The 23,406-nt window shown below is 40.1% G+C and overlaps 1 protein-coding gene across 2 annotated transcripts in view; it reads right to left on the reverse strand.

Moving 5' to 3' along the window:
• eml5 (EMAP like 5) overlaps positions 1–23,406 on the reverse strand; it is a 56,997-nt gene that overhangs the window by 12,146 nt on the left and 21,445 nt on the right. For both annotated transcript variants that reach the window (XM_042500575.2, XM_088087265.1), the window contains 21 exons: positions 22,159–22,296; positions 21,772–22,028; positions 21,425–21,637; positions 20,451–20,618; positions 18,094–18,200; positions 17,881–17,999; positions 16,678–16,864; positions 16,412–16,517; positions 15,894–15,987; positions 12,564–12,664; positions 12,261–12,454; positions 10,215–10,326; positions 9,901–10,028; positions 6,195–6,336; positions 5,948–6,100; positions 3,836–3,967; positions 3,601–3,689; positions 2,106–2,282; positions 517–718; positions 314–440; positions 35–49 (listed from right to left, as the gene is read on the reverse strand). In XM_042500575.2, the coding sequence (XP_042356509.1) occupies positions 35–49; positions 314–440; positions 517–718; positions 2,106–2,282; positions 3,601–3,689; positions 3,836–3,967; positions 5,948–6,100; positions 6,195–6,336; positions 9,901–10,028; positions 10,215–10,326; positions 12,261–12,454; positions 12,564–12,664; positions 15,894–15,987; positions 16,412–16,517; positions 16,678–16,864; positions 17,881–17,999; positions 18,094–18,200; positions 20,451–20,618; positions 21,425–21,637; positions 21,772–22,028; positions 22,159–22,296 (2,961 nt within the window). The remainder of the gene's footprint in view (positions 1–34; positions 50–313; positions 441–516; positions 719–2,105; positions 2,283–3,600; positions 3,690–3,835; positions 3,968–5,947; positions 6,101–6,194; positions 6,337–9,900; positions 10,029–10,214; positions 10,327–12,260; positions 12,455–12,563; positions 12,665–15,893; positions 15,988–16,411; positions 16,518–16,677; positions 16,865–17,880; positions 18,000–18,093; positions 18,201–20,450; positions 20,619–21,424; positions 21,638–21,771; positions 22,029–22,158; positions 22,297–23,406) is intronic.

Below are 23,406 nucleotides of genomic sequence, written 5' to 3' on the forward strand. Positions count from 1 at the left end.
TTTCTGGGGATTGGGCTGGAACAAAAGAGCTTACCTGACCACTCCTTGTCTTCAAGTAGAATGAAAGAACGAAGCGGGGTAATGACAGATGGACAGCCATTAAAGGAAAGAAGAAGAGCAGAAAAGGCTGAGTTATTTCAAAAGGGCAGGGACAGGGTTGGAATTTGAACGCAGGAAAGGAAAAGATATTTTGACTGAAGAAGGCAGGTTTGGCTTGTGTTTGTGCTCTGTGTCAGGCTGTTATTTTCTGACTGCTCAGAAGCATCCTTTCTGAGCATGTGCAAAGCTTCATCATAGCTTCAATGACGGATACCTTTCGTCCACAGAAGGCTCTTTCAGCTGCAAGTGAGGCTTTACACCCGCCATGGGTCGCATGTTGGTGGATAAGGCCTTGATGGTGTAGTTGATCTCGTTCTCCCTCGTCACATCACTGTCATAACCTGGTGACAAGACAGGGGCAATTTAGCGTCAGAAACATTCAATGATTAAAAACCTCAAAGGAAGCTCATCTCTTACCTCCGTCATCTTCACTCTCGATGTCCGATTCCTCGCTGTCACACTGTTTGAACTCCCGGTGGCCCTCGGGCTCATGGGCCCAGATCATGAGGCACGTGTCACCCCCACCGACCGTCACCAAGAGGCTGTCGTCATGGGTCCATCGCACATTGGTAACATGCGTGCTGTGGGCCACATAGCGTTTGAACTTTGCATACTTCCCCTGGGGGAGAGGGACAACATTTACTTAACACTTGTGACATTAACACAGAAATTATCATAACATTTGCATAAACTGAAGCCTTAAGTCAGGAAGCGTTCAAGCAAGATAACACGAAGAATTATGCAATGTGTCTTTTAGGGGTGACCCTGAATAGTCAGCTATTCAACGATTCGATCTCAGGGGCTTGATTTGACTGCCGATGTCACAGTCCAATCAACATAGTCGTGAAAATGTGCAACAAAGGATCGTTCCATTCGGGCTAAATGGGGATCTTGAATGTCTGATTTTACACAGATTTGTTTAAAATCTCCCAATAAATCATGATATACGTCGGCTAAATGAGAACAACACAAGGCATTAGGCTGTTTCAAAACCAAAAAATATATTAATTAAACAAAGCATTCATATAAGAACATAGCACTAACAGAGTACTAAAGTAAACTAGTATTTTCATTTTACTAATGATTCTTCAAAATTAACAGCAGGAGGTGCTTAGAAACAGCTGTGTGCAACTTGCATTTCTCTCTCTCTCTCTCTCGCTGACTGTCCATTCACTTCCCTGTCATTTCCCTTCTGATTGCTACAATGAGGGGAAATTAAAATTGGGCTAAAAGTTCTATTTTCAGCCACAAAAAGCCAGCAGCTTCCGTCTTTCTGAGCATACACCCCCTACACACAACAAACAGAGCTGTCTATGCTTCTGAGACAACAACAATGACAGTCACATGTGTCTTGGCCCAGAAATAAGGTTGTTCTTGCTATTTTTCGGAGGATATACAGGCCAAAATCTTAAATATATATACTACGCAGGATTCTCTTATAGACTATAGATATATAGAGTCTATATATAGAGGATGAGGATGAGGATGAACAACAACTGTAAGAGCCACTTAATCACATATTTTATACTTATGATATAAAATGGTTGTGGTATGTGACATATAATATGGGTTCTGATTTTATTTAGGTAGTGAACATGTTTATATTTGTATTACTTATTCTAATGTTTCTGTTAGAATGCGGGCTAAGTTGTGTACCACAGCTATGGTACCGTAAGACAGTTTTGCGTGCATGACAAATGAGGATAGGATGATGTCGTGCGTAGGTGTGGATCGAAATAAGTTTTTGACATTTTTCTGCATTCCAAAATAAACCTTGTAAATGTTTCTCCCTGTTTCACATGAGTATTTGGATTTTACGCAATGGAGCTGGAACACAAGTCAAAACCGTGACACCTTGCAGAGTAAGCGACCTAGGAACTATGGTATGTTCAAACAGCCACTATGACAACAACAAAAAATTTGACGATCACTCGGTAAAAGGCAAGACTTGACCAAACAGATTCGACTGTGTAAATTCTCAGTCAGTGACACCCTTAGTGTCTTACCTTGACAGGGTATCTGAAGAGCTTGACATATCCCAAGTCATCTCCTGTTGCTAGCACCTTCCTGTCATTACTAAGGCAGGCTGCAGTCACCTCGGTGACCTCGTTGATCAAAGGCCAGATGCCCTCAACAGACGTCCCCAGGACACACGTCCACGTGCTCCAGTCGATCTTCTCCACCTGAGACAAGCATGTAAATAAATAAAGATGATTTTATGTAACACTTTTAAAAGTTACTTCACAATAAAACATTAACTATCAAACAGACAGGATATTAACAAACAAAAGAGCAATAAAGCAGAACATAAAAGTACAGCAATGTACTCAGGAGCTTCACCATGAAGAGCCTCTACAGGCATCTACAGGCGGCCAATAAAGAGAGACAACACTGGATATGCTCTCTCCTTGTTTTTATTGGAAGACGAAGCTACAGCAAAATCTCATACTATTCGTTTAACCCTTTGAAATGTAAACAAATTGGAAATGAGGCAATGAACAACTTAAGATAACAAGATATGGCCCAAAAGAAGCCAGTTAAAACAAACAAAAAAACCAAAAAAAAACCAATATCTGATCCCCTAAAAAGTGCTAAAAACTGAAAAAAAAAAATATATATATATATTTTTTCTCTAACAAAAAATTGGACATCTGTACATTTTTCCTATATATATATATATATATATATATATATATATATATATATATATATATATATATATATATATATATATATATATATATATTATTTATTTATTTATTTTTTCTTTTCTCATTTCCCCTTTTAAAAAATATACAAATTTTCAGGTCTTTTTCTCGTCACCTTTTATTAATTTCTTGCAATTTGTGGGACATTTCTTGCCAAGCTGCTCACTACCTTTCCTTTATGTTTTAGAAAGAAATCAAAACAGTTTGCTCAGGTTTCAAGGGTTAAGCAGCTTATAAAAGGAATCAACAAGAAAACTGATATTGATCCAGGGTTTACAGGGTTAAAAGGTTCCAGTGACTGCTGCAAGATCCTTTGATCACTCTCAGGGCCAATCATGAGGACAGAAGGAAGAGCAGAAGCAGACAGGCCAGCAGACTGTGTTACCCTGACAATAGTGATCCTGTGATCAAATGTACGAGAGAAGAGTGAAATGCGTGGAAGGGAGAGAGGAAAATGAATGCATCATGACGAGGTGAGACGAACGAGCAAAGGTAAGAGAGGACATCCCTCTAGTGAGACGTGACCTAGCAGCATCTATCATCTCTGACCTTTATTTTCTTAATGCTTCCCTCCACTGTGCGACGTGCAAGGTGTCTGAATGTCACGCTGTATTTCGGGGACCCTCAACACTATCCCACTTCCACTGCCAGAATTAGAATGATACTGCTGAAAAGTGGGCCGTGCTAATGCTTCACTGCCCTTCCTCGAGCCTCCTCTGATCCCGAAGGAAAAATGTGGGCCAACAGCGTAACCACAACTGGGGCCACTCCTGTGTGTTCTCCGTTTGCTCACCTCTGTGGCCGGGATGGTCTGCCTCTTGCCCCGAGGAGCCTCAAAGAAAAACTGCTCTTTAGCACCTGTGTTGACTTGGAGTAGTTTTCCTGTGAATAAAAGAGCCCAGAGAGCCACGGGGTTTAAGTTTTCTTTTTCTTTTTTCTTTTTAAACATTTTGAATCCATAATTGGTTCTATAGAAGTCATTTGCAGGGAATTAACTGAGACGATAGTATTTTAGGAAACATGTTTACCTCTCTTGTCCCAGTCCAGATGGGTAATGTAGTTCAGACATCCTTTGCACACCCCGACCCGTTTGCTGCTCATTACATTGTAAATATCCACAAAGGTGTCTCCTGATGCTACTGCAAGGTACTTCCCAACACCTGTGCGAACACAAGAGAGATAATACAGTATTAACGTAACAATACAGTTTATTGTTTAGATGTATATACATATATTTATATATTTATACATTACACACTAACCACATTACATGCTGTGATTTTTTTATCTTTATACATTACATGTAGTTTTTTGTCTTTACAATATGATATGCAGATGTGTATGTTCTATGTTTCCCCTGCCGCTGTGTTTGATTGTGAATGCAGCTGCTATATTAAATTATTTCCATAAGGATCAATACCGTTTCTAACTAAAAAAGTAACGCCGGCATATGTAGTCCATGCCATTTTTTTGTAAATTAAAATAAACTGTCATGGGGGAAGTGTGAAGGCGTTTGTTTTTTCTTCTTGTACTCTGGTTTTGTGATTGCCTTGCAATTATACACACAGCGTGTGTATAAACAGCTCATATAATTCTCCATCTAGTACCTTTTTTAAGTCATACATTTAATTTTTCCAATATTTTGGTTAGCAAATGTTACTCACAATAAACTAAGATGATAAACATGGTAAAATATTACTAAACAAGATTGTCATGTTAACGTAAAATTATACTTGTATGACAACATTAGTTAATAATTTCAAATATTGATTACTGTACACTCTGTGACTGGAAAACAAGTCAGATAAAATCATGTGCTCTACTGACACAAAATCTTTTTGTGTTTCATTCTATATTGTGAAGTCAAAAGCTGCTCTGCTGACAAGCAGCATATTTTTAAGACAATCATGTTTTGTTCTTGGGAAAACTATAAAAAGATGTATCTCTGTCCCTCTTGTCAAGAGTCATGCATTCTCCTCCTGGTTTGTGTTTGGTAGTAAGGTTTGTCTATTATTATATAAGAATGATTTTAATGTTCGGGTGGCTTAATGGTAGCCAACATGTTGGTTGCCTTTCCTAAGAGAGCACCAGAGCACAAAGCTTGAAAAGCTAATAATAAGCATATTACATTTTCTCACTGTTCTGTGTTCAGTGGTGCCACTACTTTTTTGTGTGTTACCAATGACCCACTTGGGAAGCCTTTCCTATCATTTTTTTCAATAGATTCCATAGTACACCTATTTTAACCATAGTGAAATGAATTTTATGTTATGTATTTATGTATTTATATTCCCATGTTTCCCAGCTCAATATCCTCTTAATATGACACATACTCCTAAAATGACACATTAGGGAGACCTTTAAAGAGTTTTATGTTCTCAGCAATATTTTTGCATTGCTTTTGTTCAATATATGTTTCACTGGATCAGTATGTTGAAATCACCCACATGCAGCTTATAACCTGCTGATGTTATACTCTTTGAAACCAACGTCCTAAAATTTGTGGTCAAGGCAATTTTTTGACTTTAGACGTTGATATCTCCACAGCTGCTGAACAGATTTTCACTATTCCAACTGCATTTGAAGTGTTCACCTCCTTTGTTTTTTTTTTTTTTTTTGCTATATGAACTGCAAACATAGCCCTTAATAATCTCTTAGTAGTGAGACACATGCTAAAAAATCAACACATGACTAGACTAGGCCCTTGGGAGCTTAGGACCCTGGTAAGCGATGACCCCAACTGCTTTATAGAGTGATTTCTACTGAGATGTGCACTCTCAGAGAAAAATGGGTGTTGGGTTGAAGAATAGGATCCCTTGCATTGAGGACGAAGGTTAAGCATCCAGGCGAAAGAGAGTTTAGTTTCTTGCTCTCACGTTGTCCGCCCCCACTGTTTCTCATTCCTCTTTTGCTGCCTCTCTGTCTGGCCTTATTACAGAAAGCCATTAATTTGGGTCATGCCTGCAGCAATATCTCCCCCACTCACAGTGTGAGGGAAATATATATACCTGCTGCACAGCATCCAACAGACACTAAGATGCTTTGAAGGGCACGCAGATTTAAGACGCCTGTTTACTGCTCAGACAGAATTTCAGGGGGAGTTTTGTCAGGGTGAAGAAATGCGGAGGTGCGCAACAGACCTGGAGAGAATCTGATATCGGAGATGATGTCCTTGCGGTGGTGGAAGGACACCAGGTCCTCCAGGGTGTCTGCGTTCACAATGAGGAAGCTGCCGTCATTCAGGCCCACCGCCAAAGCTTTGCCATCAGGGGAGAAGCAGCAGCAACGGCCGCCTGTGGAGGACAATGTGTTTGTTAAAGCCCTGGGGGCCGATGCACTTCCTGTCAGAAAATACACTCATCTGTTAGTGTTTGAGCAGTGACTCACCTTTTCTGAGCTTGCGTACAGCCAGCATGCAGTGGCTAGGTGAGAGGTCCCATATGCGCAGGGTTTTGTCATCGCTGACAGTGGCACAGAGAGGGAGATGAGGATGAGTGGCCAGGCCCCATACTTCACCTTCCATGTGACCCTGCACACACAGACAATAGTAATTATTCCATTTGTTGGTAGTCGACTAACGTTTAGGTAATGAAGGAACGACAAACAGAAGCAAATGAATGAATTGGTTTTTGTTTTGTTTTTTTCCGCTTATCCTTGTGTACAGATGCTTTTCCCCTAAATTTACTTACGGGTCTAATACATAATTTAAAAAGGGAAGGGAAAACCCCTAGCATTTCCAAGTGTTTTTACTGTTGATGCTGCTGTCACAACAACAACTGGATTGCCTTCTTTGTTCCTCAGAGCCTTGAAACTACCAACAACAGAAAAACACACACTGCATGTTGTTTTTTTAGTTGTTCCACTGTCTGGCATTTCTGCTATTGGGGAAATTAACTGCAAAGAACTTAGAAGATACTCTAAGCTAACTGGGGATAGCTATGTATAGCTACTAGGCAAAACAAAAGGGCTGTTTTCTTTCTGTTTTGGAAGAGAATAGTTTGTACAACCACTTTAAAAATCTTAAACATATACAAGTTAACCAATAATGTTATAAGGTTTGCTAAAAAATAAAGATGGGTACTTTAAAGTACCTACTGAATATTTGCCAGTGTGCTCATTTGCTCATTTTCCAATGTTCCAATTGTTTAATATTCATATGTGACTGGTCAGTTACTGCATTCTGTTATTTCTGAAGAGCAGACTGCTGCTATGAACAGCTGAACATAGCTATGGATGCAATTCTGATCATAGATGCTTTTCATAGCAACGAAATCAAGAAATTCCCTCGTGGCGTTCTTGAGATACTGCTGTCACAGGAATGGGATGTACGGACGGACAAGCTGAAAACAAATTGCCTCTGGCAAAGACTAAAATCATTTTTAAATCAATATTCTACATAAATTATTGAGTTTCTGTTTAAGCAGCCATGTAATAAGCTGGATAGTAGACAGCGAGTGGGTTATTATTGCAAATGTGAGAGATTTAAGGCCCTTCTGTCCTGCATCACTCTGTTGGGATTCATTTTGCAGTAATGACCCCCCTATTTTCCTTTAATTTCCTTTATTTAATTACATATGTATTATTGTAATCATTGTACAGCAATTGGCCTCCGTTTGATTTCAGTTACATGACAACAAGTGTCACTGTCTGCTTACTCCATTTTTCTTTTGACCGCTTAAATAAGTAAATATGACTGTGTACCTCAATGTGCGATCACTGTTGAATTAGGTCTGAAAGTAAAGCTACATTTTCTTGGTACTCCAAGTTTTTTTGCAGCTGTACAGATCTCAAAGTCCCAGAAAACAATTAAAGAATGATTTGGTCATAATTGATCAGCAACAGTCTTTATGTGTTCCCTAATCTCTGACGCCAGCATTGATCTGAAATGATCAGATTAACTGCATGTACCACCCATATTATAATTCTCTATGATATTCGCACATATACACACATAATTAGCCTGTTACGTACAACAGCTAACTGAGGACAACCTTTGGTTCTCTCATTAATTGATTCCATCCATCAGAGAGAATTCGAAAAGGGCAATCAATAGCACTGGCTCTGTCTGCTGACAATTGGAGGAGCCGAAAGACGCTGCAGGACCACTTAACTAAATTAACAATCTCCCATTAAGCAGCAATAACTCATCCGTGTTCACAGCCAGCTCCTCGGTGATTCTGAGTTGCTGTGTAAAATATACAGTAGATGTGTTATAATCATACTGAAGGGCAAAGCTGGTAGCTCTGTGTGTTTTAGCCTTTCAAACACAGAATGGACATGACTTTGTTACTACTGACTGTTTTACAAAGCAGAACATGTATTTGTTAAGTTTAAACTTTCACAGCTTTAAGGCCATATGATTATTTTGTCACCTTGTTGGTGCATTGAAGGATGCTCCAACTTTTGAAATTTAGTATTGTATAGCTTTTGTGGCAACTAAACCTGCAAAAATTAGACAAAAAGAATCTGTGTAGTTCTCCCGCAAAAAGATGAAACGCAAACCTCACTGTGCTGCCTTGCAACAAGTGTCTTGGTGCTCCTGTGCTATTTGCATGTATTTAAATTAAGTAATATACATACCTTTGATGCAAAACTGGTGCCTTTATGTGCAAATGAGCCTTACTGCAAAAACAGTCCAGTTCATAAAGATCAGCGCTAACAGCTGCAATGCAGCTGCAATGAAATTATTAGTGTCTTCAGAGAGTTGGTGGCACTGAAGCACATTAAGGAGAGCACGCCTAGCACCAGACTGACTTTCAAGTGGTCATGGCAGCAGTGATGAAGCCAGGAGACGGAATCATCATGCCAAGCACACGTCTGCACCTCACTGGTGAGGACCTAAAGCTTGCCGTCTGAAAATTTCAGTTTTCTTTCTGTCACAGTCAGCTCTGCCTCTCTCCTGCTGCTGTGGGATTTTTTCCACTTACTCCACCCCAACCTCTCTCCACCCGGCCACTCGCCCTAATCAGCCTCATCACCTCCACTTGGTGCTCCTAGCTGCTCATCATCTCCAATAAAGCCAGTAATTAAGCAGCCTCACTCCACTTACTCTTTTTCAGATTGTCTTCGATTCCATGCCTGACCCTCCAGCACACTCTCGGACGTTTTTCCTGGTTTTGACTTAGCTCGCCTCTGACCACCTCCCCTCGTCTCTGCCCCAGTAAACCTAACAGTCTTCTGTCTACGACCACAAGTTTTGCCTGTGCACTTCCTGGTTTTTGTCTGCCTGTGGCTGTGCGGTGTTCTACTGCTTCGGCTCCATCGAAAGAGATCGCCATTCTCTGGCCTGTCTTCAGAGCCTACTGCCGATCGAAACATCTCCTCTGTGTGAGTGCAGATGGTATTTATTGTTCTGATGGTATGTTGATTCCCCACTTGTCCTCGAGCCTGCTGTCTGCTCCTACTAGATTCATCTGCTCTGCTGCCTGCCTGCCTGACGCCAACTCTGCTTCCTCCGTGACCACGAGCCCTGCTCTAAGTGTTTCTGCAACTTACCTGATACATTCACCTGCCAGTCCACTCCCACGGAAATAAACTAAACTGTTGGACTCCTCAGAGAGCTTCCACTATTTTTTTATGAAACAAGTTCAGTCTTACAACCAAACTAATTTAATTATGTCACTAATTTAAAAGAAATTGCAAACAAAATCAAATTTTCAATTTTCCCTCCCACTGGGGCCCTGGGTAATAATCTAACTTTCCCCCCGACTATGACACACATGTGGGGCAGATAGCAGTTTCATGTACTGTAGTATTCATTGTTCTATCAGCATCCACAATCTATTCTTTGTGAATTCACCCATTTAAGTCGAATGTAATCTTTAGAGTACCTTTGAACACAACACCAAGGCAAGTTTCACAATAGTCCTGCCACTGCATTACAATACAATAAAAATTACAGTTAAGTGCATCTTCACACTTTCAAATCTTTACTTACTTGGAGAAAGCCTCCTCACTGACTTCCAGCTCATCACACTGCAGAAAAACTATCGCTACCTTCCTCATGAATACCTTGGCTGTGTGGGATTGTGAAGCTCAGGGTAAATCTAACAGAGTTGAGCTGTGGCAGGTTTTGGGGTTATTTTTATTTTACCTGGACCAGCAGAGTGATGGGGCCACTCTTGTCTACCTCCAAGATCTCTCCGTTCTTGGTCCCCACCAGGATGTGGCCATGACCCAGAGATATGGCACGTATGGAGGGGTTGTCCTCCAAGAGCAGCCCTGCAGAGTCAACGAATTATGGCATAAAGTCAGAGACCTTCGCTTGAACCAGAATGCAATCCTCATCTCAGCTAAAAGCATTGAATGTTTTAAATGGATTTGCATTCAATGGTTGTTCTGCATCTCTGGGCCTTGGAAGACTGATCCAAGGACAGTGGAACAAGGACAAGTGAGAACCTTTTTTACCTTTAGAGCCTGGAGCGAGTACTGCTCGCTTGATGGCGTAGGTCTTGAGGCATCTTTCGAAGGTGTCGTCCCACAGAGCGACTATACCATCCTTTCCTCCAGTCACAAATCCCTGTAAGGACAATACACACACATTTGAAGCTGAAATAATATCCTGATAGTTGAACATGTCAGATTAAATTCAGTATTACATACAACCCACAAAAAAAGAGATGCCAAGACAAAAAGGGATTCAGACAGGGAAATACAGTCGCAAACCACACATCCATAGTTCAAGCTAACACCGACCGTTAAAAGTTGAAAGCTGCAAAATTTGAAGACTGTTAACAGTTTATAACACCTGCATTAAAAATAATTATCAGAGTTTAGGATGGTCCAACAGACGCTCATCTATTCACAACCAAATCTGCGTTGGGCCACGCTCTATTGTGGGCCACACCCCTGTTGTTAATCTGTGAAAACATTTTGGGGACATGTCTCAATAGCTTAACTAAAAATATCCAAGTTTGGGGATGTTTAGACAAATTGTCATTGAATATGTCCAAGTTTTGCACCAGGTCCTTGTGCATGCTTGCAACTTGTGGTGACGGCTTGTATTTTTTTTTAAATTACATCTCAATATGCAAAAATAACCAGTTTGTACTAATTAATAGCAGACCAAACTGGAAAAAACAAAACTAAACAAAATAAATCTGGGTAGATGGCACCCTCCTACTGAGGGCTTTCAAAATAATTTTACACAGGTGGTTCAACATTGTTATGAAATGTGTCTCCTGAGTTTTGGAATGATTGGACAAACAATTTCTGATGTATTTTGTGATTTGTTTTACCACATCCATTTTTCACAATTCTAGTGCCCCCTAGACGTTGATTTAAATTAGACTTTCAGGGTATGTTTCATGTATTTGTTTGGACATGTCCTGCAAGTTGCATGAGGAGTTCACTAGGGAGTTAGGTCTATTTATGTGCTTTGGCATTCCCTTTTAAAGTTCATCGGTCAATTTCTACAAAACAATAGGTTATCAAAAATTTTAAAGCAACTTCGGACAAGCTTTGTCCAATAATGTTCAACAGGAAATGAAAAAAGGTTTGTCTGAGGAGTGCTACTTCATGTGTAGGTCTCAAAAACAGTTATTATTTGGATTCAAGAACAACACAACCAAAAAAAAGAGGGAGAGCTTAGACTTGTTCTTTCTTTTGTAAATAAGTCAAACCAAAGAATTCCAAGGTGCACTGTTTTGCAGAAGTTAAAAAGCCTTTTCAACTAACAGTCTTCATCAGGGCATGCAAAAACAAGTGGCAGTGCACAGATATACCAAGACTGATGTCAGGTGCCACGCAATCTGAGTAGCACTGGATAATTATTTCAGGTGCAATCAATTAAGTGGGGGCTGGGCTGGTAGTGGCCCTTAACTTGAAGATCCAAAAAGTTTCTCTTTGTTACAGTTTTAAAAACAGAGACACTTTTTGGATCCTCCAGTTAAGGGCCACTACCAGCCCAGGCCTAAATGAAGAGCTGAACTACGTTCCATATCTGTTAAAAAAATGGATTGTGATGTAAAAGTGCCCCCCCCTGATCCCTTACGCTCCCTAGTCATCTCTGTTCTCATCACAGGTGATCAGCTTCAGTGAAGCATCTAAACCTATACTAAGGATTCATGTACCTTGTACAAATGTTGTATATTCTTATCTATTTATTGATATTTGTGTGACCTGTGTCTGATGTTGCTGATTGTGTGATGAATTTGCTGTTCTTGAGCACACTGCTGCTTTGTTGAGTGCCGAGTTGACCTGAGTGTGTGAACACTCACTTCATTGATTGCACCTGTGACAATTATCCCTGTAATCTATTGTCCATCATTGATTTTACTCTCATTCAACAGAATTATGTTAAACCTAAAATAATGTTTTTAAAAAGCTCGTAAAAATAGGTCTTTACATAACCATGCAGCTTAATGTGATGAATAATGATTCAGGAATTAAGATATTTTAAAACATTAAATAACCTGGCGAGTTAAAAATCCTTTTTTTTTTTTCCTGTGGTACCTTTTCTAGAGCGTGCACACTGAAAACAGGGCCGTCATGTGCCTTGACAGTCTTCATCAGGAACATGTCCCTCCAGATGCAAATATCCCCTGTGCATGTGCCTGAAAACACCATCTCCTCCGACCAGCCGTACACAGCACACATCATAGTCTCCGTCTTCCCCATGTTCCCCTTGCGCCCAATTAGACCACCACCTGAAAGAGAAACAGACAGTCAGCTCACAGTGAGATGTGTCACAGCTCAGCTCAGAGTTCTGCTTGTTAAGAATCTCTGTGAGTCAACAAAAAACCCCAGGGGTCTTACCAGCCTTATGCCAAAACTTCATATGTTTCACACCAGCTGTGATGAGCTTGTCAGGTAGGTAGGGATTTATTTTGACAACGAATATCTTGTCCTTGCTTCCCCTGAAAAACAAGTTTTGCATCACAAAATACGCTTGAGGAAAAAACATTTAATCTGTAATTTATTTTGATGAATCCAAGCACTTAAGATGTTTTTATGCTCGATCTATTCTCACGCCTTGTTCTTGAAAGAAACGTTTAATCTAATTTCTTATGGTTAGAATGACATAACAAACTTGAAACTTGAAATTTAAAGAGTGAATCCACAGTAGCTGTGAGCAATGATTCAAGGGCCGAGGGCACTGAGGCTTTTTAATCACGCAACAGAAACGCAGACTGCCTCTCTCTATTTCTGTGTGTTTTGGACCAAACTAAGTTGCAAAGACTTGGGGCATCAAAATGTTTCTGAATAGAAACAATAAATCCGGACCACATGCTAGTGTGAAGAGTGCATTAACGCTGAAAAAGTAAATTAAAAAAGCATGGAATAAAAATATTCTTTGGACAGGACTGAACTCAGAGGATCATGTATTTTCATTTTTTTGCTTTTCATTTTCTTCTAGTGTGGTGTGTGATTGTGTATAATTTTTACTGTCTGTACTATTTAGGTTTTAGAGGCATTCTTTAGACATGTATATGGCACATTCGGATTTGGAATTTGCGTCCCAACTGGGTTTTTTATTGCAGTTTGAACAAATGGCATTCCTGTTTACAGACAGCTCTGTACTATGTAATGGATGTGTTGTACACAAACAAATTCACCAAGTTTGCCAGGTTGTGGTAAAGATGCATGCCCTAACAAACTTGAAACTTGAAATTTAAAGAGTGAATCCACAGTAGCTGTGAGCAATGATTCAAGGGCCGAGGGCACTGAGGCTTTTTAATCACGCAACAGAAACGCAGACTGCCTCTCTCTATTTCTGTGTGTTTTGGACCAAACTAAGTTGCAAAGACTTGGGGCATCAAAATGTTTCTGAATAGAAACAATAAATCCGGACCACATGCTAGTGTGAAGAGTGCATTAACGCTGAAAAAGTAAATTAAAAAAGCATGGAATAAAAATATTCTTTGGACAGGACTGAACTCAGAGGATCATGTATTTTCATTTTTTTGCTTTTCATTTTCTTCTAGTGTGGTGTGTGATTGTGTATAATTTTTACTGTCTGTGGACGTTTCCTGTTTTATATTGTCTTGCTATTAGAGAGCTGTCTTTTCTGTATTGTACCTAAAAACAAAATGACTATGTTTACATGGACACATATATTTCAGTATTAATCTGAATATGACAATATTCTGAATTTGATGCAGCTCATGTAAACAGTATAACTGGGAAAAATAAATAGGACCTCACCTATTTAGGTCAGATCTTTAAGGATCACTCCTTAATAAGCACCACAAACATACTCGAGAGAGAAATAAACTTTCTGTAACTGCTCCTTTTTTTGCCCCCTGATTGCACAAAATAAACACTGAGGCTCAGTCGCTGGTCTTGTCTAATGCGATAGACTGTATCTGACACTTTAAGTTCTCTAATCGTTGCCCTTTGTGCTCCTCTCCCTCTAACACCCATTCCCCCTCTCCCATCTGAAGACTAGACAGTGGTGGTGCACAAGCTAGGCTCTGTCAGGCCCCATTTCCCTCTGCCCGCCTCACTGCACTGCCCACCAGGGTCTGCAAAGGAGATTAGTGCAGCTCCAAGCTGTCCCTGAGCTTCAGTGGGAGCCTGGCACACAACTCGCAGGAGAGCAACCCGCAAAGCACCGCTCCAGAGTAGCCAGGGGGAATTTCAATGGAGTAGATACTAAATATGAACATCAAGTAGGACAAGCAACAAAGCAAAGGCAAATATATTTTGGGATGCGGATGTTTTCCAGTTAGATACTTCTGGTTCCTGCTGGTTTACAGGTTATATAATTTTACCCACCATGAAATTGCACATGTCCTGAACAAATTAACTCATGCTTTACAAAAATTCATAATGCAGGTATGGTAAAGTAATCCACTTGCATCAGATGTACGTACATTTACATCCTATGTTGACAGTTAAACACTTGCACTTAAGCACTTAAATTTACTGTTCCATGTAAACAACATATTCCTTTTTGGATACTCCAGATGAAGCATTTTCAGATGAAGACGTGGGATTTGCCATTACTATTTAGGTTTTAGAGGCATTCTTTAGACATGTATATGGCACATTCGGATTTGGAATTTGCGTCCCAACTGGGTTTTTTATTGCAGTTTGAACAAATGGCATTCCTGTTTACAGACAGCTCTGTACTATGTAATGGATGTGTTGTACACAAACAAATTCACCAAGTTTGCCAGGTTGTGGTAAAGATGCATGCCCTAAAGACACACCCACATTTATGTTTGGAATCTATCTACTTTAAACATCATGAAAGACTTGGATATCAACAGATTTTTGGATATGCTAAATATCCCAAAGCCGAGCTTTCAAGAAGGTTGAAGGAGTAAAAGAAACAGGTTGTGTTTGCATGGTCGAACAAGTCAGCCAATGCTTTTACGTTTTGATGTGATAAATGACATGTTAGGTCATGTAAATTGGAGTATGTAATCTGAAATTTTTGTGTAATCTGAAATTTTAGTGAATATTCATTTTCGTTAGCCATGTAAACAGCTCAATACAAAGTCTTTTTTGAAACAACGAAACAGAACTGAATATTTTGTGCATAAAAATGGAGTCTATGTATCCAGAGGAATAGGATATCAATGTGTCAGGATTTTGTCACCTTGGTCACTGCTAAAGTGAGTCCTCTTTTGTTTCTGATGTGCTCTTACAATGTGGAGGGTTTTTTTGTACTTCAAAACATGTTACATTTCTAAAAGATCAACTTTTCTGTATTTATTTCTTTACATGTGTCCTTGTCAAAACAAAAATTCTGGCATAAAAAGTGCCCAAGCTCACCAGTATGAAGCTCATGGAAGATTAAAGTAACTCTCTTTAATTATGAATCTGCAGATGGGGCACTGGAGCAAACTCCTACTCCAACCATTCACACTCTGTCAGGGTTAAGTGTTGCAGTGGAGCCGCCTCGTAATCTCAAAAGGTAATTCTCATTCTTTCCTCTCCTCCGTCTATCACGCTGTCAGCTCTGCACAGCAAAAGCGGCTGCAATTTAACCCTCATCCATAAATGTCCATATTTAAATTAAAATCGCTCAAACAATCTTTGCAATTAATAGGAAGGTTTGTCAAAGCCTTTTGGATGTGGGGACAGCAAAAACTGCGAGCTGAAAGGCGATGTTTACACCCTCATATAACTACTGACCGCATGGCAGACAGCTTCTCCCCTTTCCTCCAGTCCCACAGCACAATGGTGTGATTGTCGTCCAGGCCCACCGAGGCCAGCCGTTTGCCGTCCGCTGTGGAGGGAAAAACAGAAGTGTTCAGTACAGCACAGACAGAGCCGGCTCTTGCCTTGGTTCAGTGAAGTTTGGCTCTTGTTAGAAACATGAAAGCAGCCCGGCGGGTTTGATCTACAGCAGGTGATTCACTGACACTGACATACAGATCACCGTCCTGCCTATCTGGGGCCAATTAAGGGAAGTGAGATGAACAGCTGTACCTTGATGCCGCCAGACTGCCGAGACTAAAAGACAGCAGATATAGGGTTTTTTTTTTGTACCGTTGCTTGTAAAGCAGGTGTCTTGTGAATTTTCCCGTTTCTTTTATGTGTGAAAGAAGGTTTTTGTTCCCCTGTGAAAGCAGTCTGGAGGATTTTGTGAAAATTAAAAGTATGTTATGTCAAATCTGTCTGGATAGGAGGAGAAAACCGCACTGAGTTACCAGAGAAGTCCAGAGCGCACACTCCAAGCTGGTGGAAACCCTTCAACACAGACATGGGTTTTAATGTTTCTGTGTCCCATATGTGGATGGAGGAATCTCTGCCAACCTGGAAAGACAAGAACATCCAAATTGTGTAAGCAATCTACTTTGTTCAATCCATTCAATGAGACCAGTTTGAGTCTCATATGGAAAAGAATCTTAACTCTGAGGAGCCATAAACTAAAAAAAAAAGTTTAATATTTTGTGTTAAATATGTTGGCAGGTACCTGGCCTGTTGCTACAAAGTCCTTCAGAGGGTGGATAGCCAAACAGAGGATGTCATCATCATGGCCCATGTAGAAACGTTGGGTATTCTGCTGTCTGTTGTACACAACCCCAATGGCAGCTACATGGTAGACTATCTCCCCGGTCTGAGTGTAGAACAGGTTGCTTCTGCAATCATAACCCCTGTAACTGCAAACAAACAAAAGTAGAGGGCTTAATTACAAAGTGAGATGTCTTCAATCTCAAAAGCTTTTTGACATGCAATTCATTAAACAATACCAGGTTTTTCAAAGTGTATCTTTTATGATACCACAGAGCTTGTAGCACATGAGTTCACTCTGGGTCACAAGATCAGTCTGATTTGAAGGTCTCTTTCTCACCTTGGAAAAAACTGCATTTTTACTTGGTCTTGTCTGGATCTCAGACAAAGAGGACTAGTACCACAACTGCAGGGATATTACTAAATATTACTAAATTTATAGTCACATTCCATCTGAAGCCTACACGACATGCCCCTAAACACTGAGCCCACCACCAGTACAAGAAAAACTCACCAGCATAATGGTTATTTGAACACTGCTACAACATAACATTGTAGTGAATTAATATGAGGCCAAACATAGCAATAATCCATTTTACAATTCATTATATATCAAGATGTGAATAAGTAATGAGATGTAACCCACATTAACCTTTACCGCCTCTTTAAAACACTTTTCAGCACTTCATAGCATGGCAGACTAACTTCGCATTTTCTTCAGGGCTTCAGCTTCTGAACCAAGGAGTGAAGGGGTACAGAGCTCGTACAGGCATGCTGGACAGGTCATGTAGCTGCTCCAGACACAGCTGTGAACTGCCTGTGCATCATAACTATAAAGGGATGTATAACTTCATGCTTCAAATGCAACTTTGACTCATTTCTGATTTAACTTTTAGTTACTTTTAAGGACTATCCCATTTCTCATGCTACACTTAAACATTCACACAATTATAATGTGGCAATTAAAGAGGTGAACGAAATCTTCATTTGTTTTCTGTGGCCATTTTTGTAGCAATGTGAATCGTTCCGATCAGGTTGAGGAGATGCTCCACATTTTATCGTGAGTTAGTCCTGCAGTGTGAGACTCACACTGGTCTGGTTTTGGTCACGTCTTGGTCTCTGTGTAGGTGGTCTTTACTACAACACAACTACAGCGTAAACTCACCCATGAATGAAGTGCAGCTTCACTCCGCTTCCCGGTGGTCGTTCTCTCTTCTTCATGGCTGTCGCTCGATGCTTCTCTTTGCACTGCTCTTTGAGCTGAGGTAGATCTTCTTTATAAACCTGGACACATGTAGAAAAGTGTGTTCTCTCTCTGTTGATATGATTTCTACTGTGAGATGTTCAAAAGAGGAACATCTCTGATATAATCACCAACCTGTCGTCTATAGGTGAGCTGCGTCTCCTGCTCGATTTCTGAGTCCATCTCAGGTACGTCTGACTGATCAGAGTCTGATTCTTCACTGTTAGAGTCTGCCAAGGTCTCTGAGTGCAGAAACAAGGTTGCATCACACCTTCCTGCCTTTAAATCAGACAGATATCCAACTGCACACACAGTGAAAAACACTGTATCCTTTTTCAGTAGAAGTGAGGGTCAATCATGCAATAATCCAGTGACATCTCCTATTTATCAGGCAGTCGTGCTTCACAGTGACATCGCTCAAGACAAATGTATAAAAATGCTGATGCAGCACAGTGAAGCCGTGCCAAGACAAGGCAATAAGCAGAACTGGCAGCTACGGGCGGCTACTCACAAGATCCATTAGGAAAATTAAAAGGAAAAGCGGTTAGTATGTGCTTTAATTTCAGAAAGCACAGCTGCGCTCTGTCACTGGAAAAATATGACTTGGGAATGACAATGCAATTATACTTTCCAAGCTTCGTTCACTTTTATTGGATTTGTCTTAATTAATGTGATGGCTTTTTCTTTGCTTTATGGAAATGGTAGTTCATGAGCAAAAAGGACGGAAAGGGAACAATCTAGTACATTCCTCTCTGGTGGTTAGCACATCAAGTTCAGGAATCCGGTGGGAGCAGAAGGGGTGCACATTATGTAACAGGCAGTTACAGTCATACAACCCCTAATATGTCACTCAGAAACCTACTGTGACATATTATTTATTTAAAAGGGTTCAAATTTCTACAATTACTGTGGAAGTAGTCTTACTCTCAGAAAGACACTAGGTATTTTAGGCCAAGAGGTAGATGACAAGATGACTACCATTCTCATGTCTGTGCATCAAAGAAATTGTTTTACATTTTGGGAAACACACTTATTCACTTTCTTGCATAGAGTTATATAAGAATCTGTCATGCCTTTGATTTAAATGTGTAGCTGCAGCTGCAGCTGTTTAGCGGAGCATAGCATAAGGACTGGAAACCAAGGGGGGAAACTAACCTGGCTCTGTTCAACGGTAGCAAAATCCACCAACTAGCATCTGTAAAGCTCACCAATTATCATGCTATATCTCATTTGTTTAATCTGTACAAAAACTTAAGTGTTAAAATGGAAATTCAACAAGATATAAATGAAATAGAAACTTAACAAAAAAAAGTCCTAAAACCCAGAAATGAGTATGAGCACTTCATCATTAGATGCCTGAAATAAGGTCTGTTGTAAACAAAAGCTTAAGAGACTATGAAGTTTTGTTTTACAACAGAATATGTGCTTGTAAATACCTCCCTTGTGAATTTTGAAGCTTTTATGTGTGGCTGCAATGTAAGGGACTGTGGTGTAATAGGCGTGCCGCTTTATACTGCTAACATAGCTTTTTATTGTCTTCAAAAATTCTTAAATTGGTGTTCATTTGTATAGATTATTTTGCTGAACAAAAGCTGTATTAGAAATGTTTATGCTTATTTTCTGCAATAACCCAAATTTCAATGGAAAAACTACGATCCACCTTATTCCTAGCCCCTGTGATGCCTTGCCTGAATTATGGGCGTGACTTCCGGTGGTACCGTACGGTACGACTTCCCTATAATACATCCATGGGTATGCTAATCTTTAGCTATGCTAACGTAACAGAGCCCCAGCTAGCTAACGGTTAAACTCTACTGCGTCTAAAAGACGTAGCAGAGGAAACCAGGGCAATGCTAACTTCTGTATCAGTGTACAAAAAAATGTAAGCGTAGGAGTATGACTAAGCCTATTTTCCAATATGCTAAACTTTTCCTTTAAGTATTAGTACTAGTCAAGAGATATTAGCCCAGCTAAGAAAAAAGACTGGAAGCAAAAGGAAACCGCTAACTTGGTTGTCTTGTATGTTAAACTCATAGACTGTATATATAGTCATAGACTGTGATATACAGTCTGTGTTTAAACTTGTCATTTTCTTTTTTGTTTTCCTGTATTAAAGATGTAATTAAGTAAGCTTTAGCAGCATTGCTATGCACATTTTTTCTAGTGTGTTTTACTGGTAAAAAACCAAAACTCTTTATATACATTTTGTCGTACACTCTGCAATATTTGGGTGGAAGACTGAGTAGACACTTTTTCACAAATTTCCATTACTCAGCCTAATCAGATAATGTCTTGTTGGCAGGAACCAGTGATTTTGTGAAATAAGTAATATCAATAATGCAAGTCACTGGTCTCCACACAAAGCTACATTAAAAAGTGACACTGTAATATTCTTGATTGGATTGCTTAAAAGCTAAAATGTAAATCTTTTTTTTTCTTGGCAAAGCATATTCCCACATTATGGTTAAATAGTGACAGGGGCCTCATCTTACCTTGAGGTGCTATATGCACAGCTTCTTTAGACTTTCTTTCAGGAACAAACTTCCACTGGAACACTGAGTGATCAGCACCACCAATAGTTATGACCCACTGGTAGTCATGTGACCATCTGGCATTGGTTATGTGGGCTGAATGACCTAAATACTTTTTAAATTTTGCACCTAAAATCAAGAGGAGACACATCATTAACATGGTAATAATAAAAATTTGAATTTCTGCACTTAAGTCTCATGGAAATAAAAGGGAGTTTGGATTTTTTGAAGTGGGGTTATATGAGGTAATTATCCACAGTGTATAACCAACAGTACTTGGCAGTCGGCACGCTCCTAGTTTGGAAAAGTAGCCTGGAGTACTGCCATGGAAGCTAAATAATGTACTGCTGTGGATGGGTGCAGCAGCAAAACGTATCAACATCCGTTCAAGTGTACAATATGATTAGACTATTTTCAATGATTTACCTTATCGGACGGCTAAAGCCGTTACATCCATCTTTCATCTCTTCAAAGCCACCAGACTTCCTTAACAAAAACAGTCACTTTACCTCACACAACACGGGAGCTGCTGATCTGCCATTGCCTCAGTCGATTAGTTTGTGTTATTTTGTGATTTTGCGAATCAGAACAAAGCCTTTAAAACACCAAAGTCATACTAATAGCACTAACTAACCAATCAAGCAGCGGTAGACGAGTCGCTACCATGCTGTCTGAAATAAAATTGCTGTTTTTGTCAAAGGAGTCTGGTGTTGATTTTGACTAAAATGCGTTTTGCGGCTGTCCCCCTCTACAGCAGTACACTGCTTTGCTTGCGTGTCAGCACTTCAGCCTGCTTCTCCAAAATGGGGGCCTGCCAACTGACATCTACTGTCTGTAATACACTGACATTAAATAAGTACCTTGTATAACCGCACTTCAAATAATCCAAACTATCCCTATAAACAATTAAGTTTTTTTTTTTTTTTTTTTTTTACCTTTTTTTATACATGGATATCGTAAAAGTTTTACTAGTCCATAGTCGTCAGCTGTTACTAAGACTTGATTGTTAAAGTTGGCGTCCACGGAGTTAATGTCATTGATATCTGAGTATTTGGGCCATATTCCATTAACCTCAAGGCCCAACACACACGTCCATGAAGCCCACTGTACCAGCTTCAGCTCCTCCCTGTTGGTCACCTCCTTCCCACCTCAACAGAAGACAAACATTTTATCTCACAAAGAAGCTCTTTGACAGCATCACATCAAAGCAACTTTTTTTTGGCTTTTTTGATTGACAGTATCTTAGAGAAAAGATTACAACAGCTGTAACACGGGAACTTACTTGGCATCCTGTAGAAGAGCCTTCTTCCGCTGCCATCATTGGTCTGCAGGTACTTGCTGTCCGTGGACCAGTCCATGTGTGTGATGAAGCTGTTGGAGCCGATGCACTCGCCCACTTTTTTGTACCTCTGCACCACACCATAGATGTCCACTGAATTATCATTAGAGCCAACAGCCAAATGGGCCCCATCAGGGGAATATTTCAACTCATGGATGGCTTCCTTCCTGTCCTTGATGTGGACCACTTCTGTCATATCTCTGGAGGGAAGCAAAGAAATGTTGCTTGAATGAGGAGCTAAAATGGACACAAAATGATGAAGCTTTTCATCACAGTAGCCATTCACAGAGGATCAAAATTTCCCATTTGGCCTTTGAATTGTGTACCCACCTGACTCTGAGCACTGTGAAGGAGCCATCCTTCATTCCCAGCGCCAGGTGAATGCCATCAGTGCTCACGGCTGCACAGCGGATAGGCTCCTCCATGTTACAGCGAGCTATCAGTGCATGATCTATAAGGCTCCATATCCTTTAGACACAGAGAAGTTGGACAGATGAAGAGGCAGTGATGAGATAACAAAGACCTAAACAACCATTGCGGTGATGTTTGTGGTGTCTGTCATGCTATGCATTAGGTTTTTGGTCGCATACTGACAGTTACAACTGCTTCATTTTTGTAGTTTTAGTTAAAGTCCTGGTAAAGCAAAAGCAAATATGTGTTCACACCACAGAAAAATGTGTTATCAACGATCCAGCCAAAATTGAATAATTAAGACATCAGCAAGTACATAAAATTAGGTTTCAAAATCGTGAAAAAATAAGCAGTATTCTCTACACTAAGACCCTGAGAGCGTGTCCTCTGAGGTGCTGAGCAGAAGAACTAGCCCCTGCAAAGCAACAGACTCTCATAGCAGCTAACTCAGTAGCACACACCCTCTATGGTGGCACAGACACACACCCAAGCTGAAGAACAAGTGCTGTTTCATGGTTATACCCTCTGGCACAGCAGCTAACAACAGCTAATGTTACCACAAAGTACACAGTCACAGCAGTGAGCAGTGACTACTGGCAGGCCGGGAAGCCGATTCTGTCTGAAAGAGTGAAAGGCACATTTGTGACAGCTATTTTTTTATGTTTATGTGATTTTGGCATTTTAAAAGACCTATTTATTCATGTATTCTTTAGACTGAAAGAGCTAAGACAGCTCATGGGATGTGGCGAACTCACCACTCACATACAGAAAGTGGACAAAATGATATTAATTCTGTGCGCTTTAATGTTAGTAGACCAGGTTTTATATAGTCAGGGAGCGGTTATAATAAGGATGGCTCCAATGCATCGAACCACGATTTCAGACCCAGCCAAAGAAATTCTGGACACAAAAATTAACAAAAAGATTTGTGAATTGGTTCAACAGTCCTGGGTTAGGAGGGCCACAGGAAACTATCAAAGAAAGTGTGATACCTTTCCAAATTAAAATAAATGTTCCTTAAATTAAAATTACTGTCTACGACCCTTTCAGAGGTCCTTGAGGTGACTACAAACCCCTGCTCTATTATCTGTCTTTTTTGACTACTCTTTTAGTGAATTCCAGTGTGATTTCTTGGTATCTTGTTCACTGTTCATCCCATCCTACTGA

The sequence above is a fragment of the Plectropomus leopardus genome, chromosome 14, assembly GCF_026936395.1.
Source record: "Plectropomus leopardus strain MGB_pleo_1.0 chromosome 14, ASM2693639v1, whole genome shotgun sequence".
Taxonomy (NCBI): Eukaryota; Metazoa; Chordata; class Actinopteri; order Perciformes; family Serranidae; genus Plectropomus; species Plectropomus leopardus.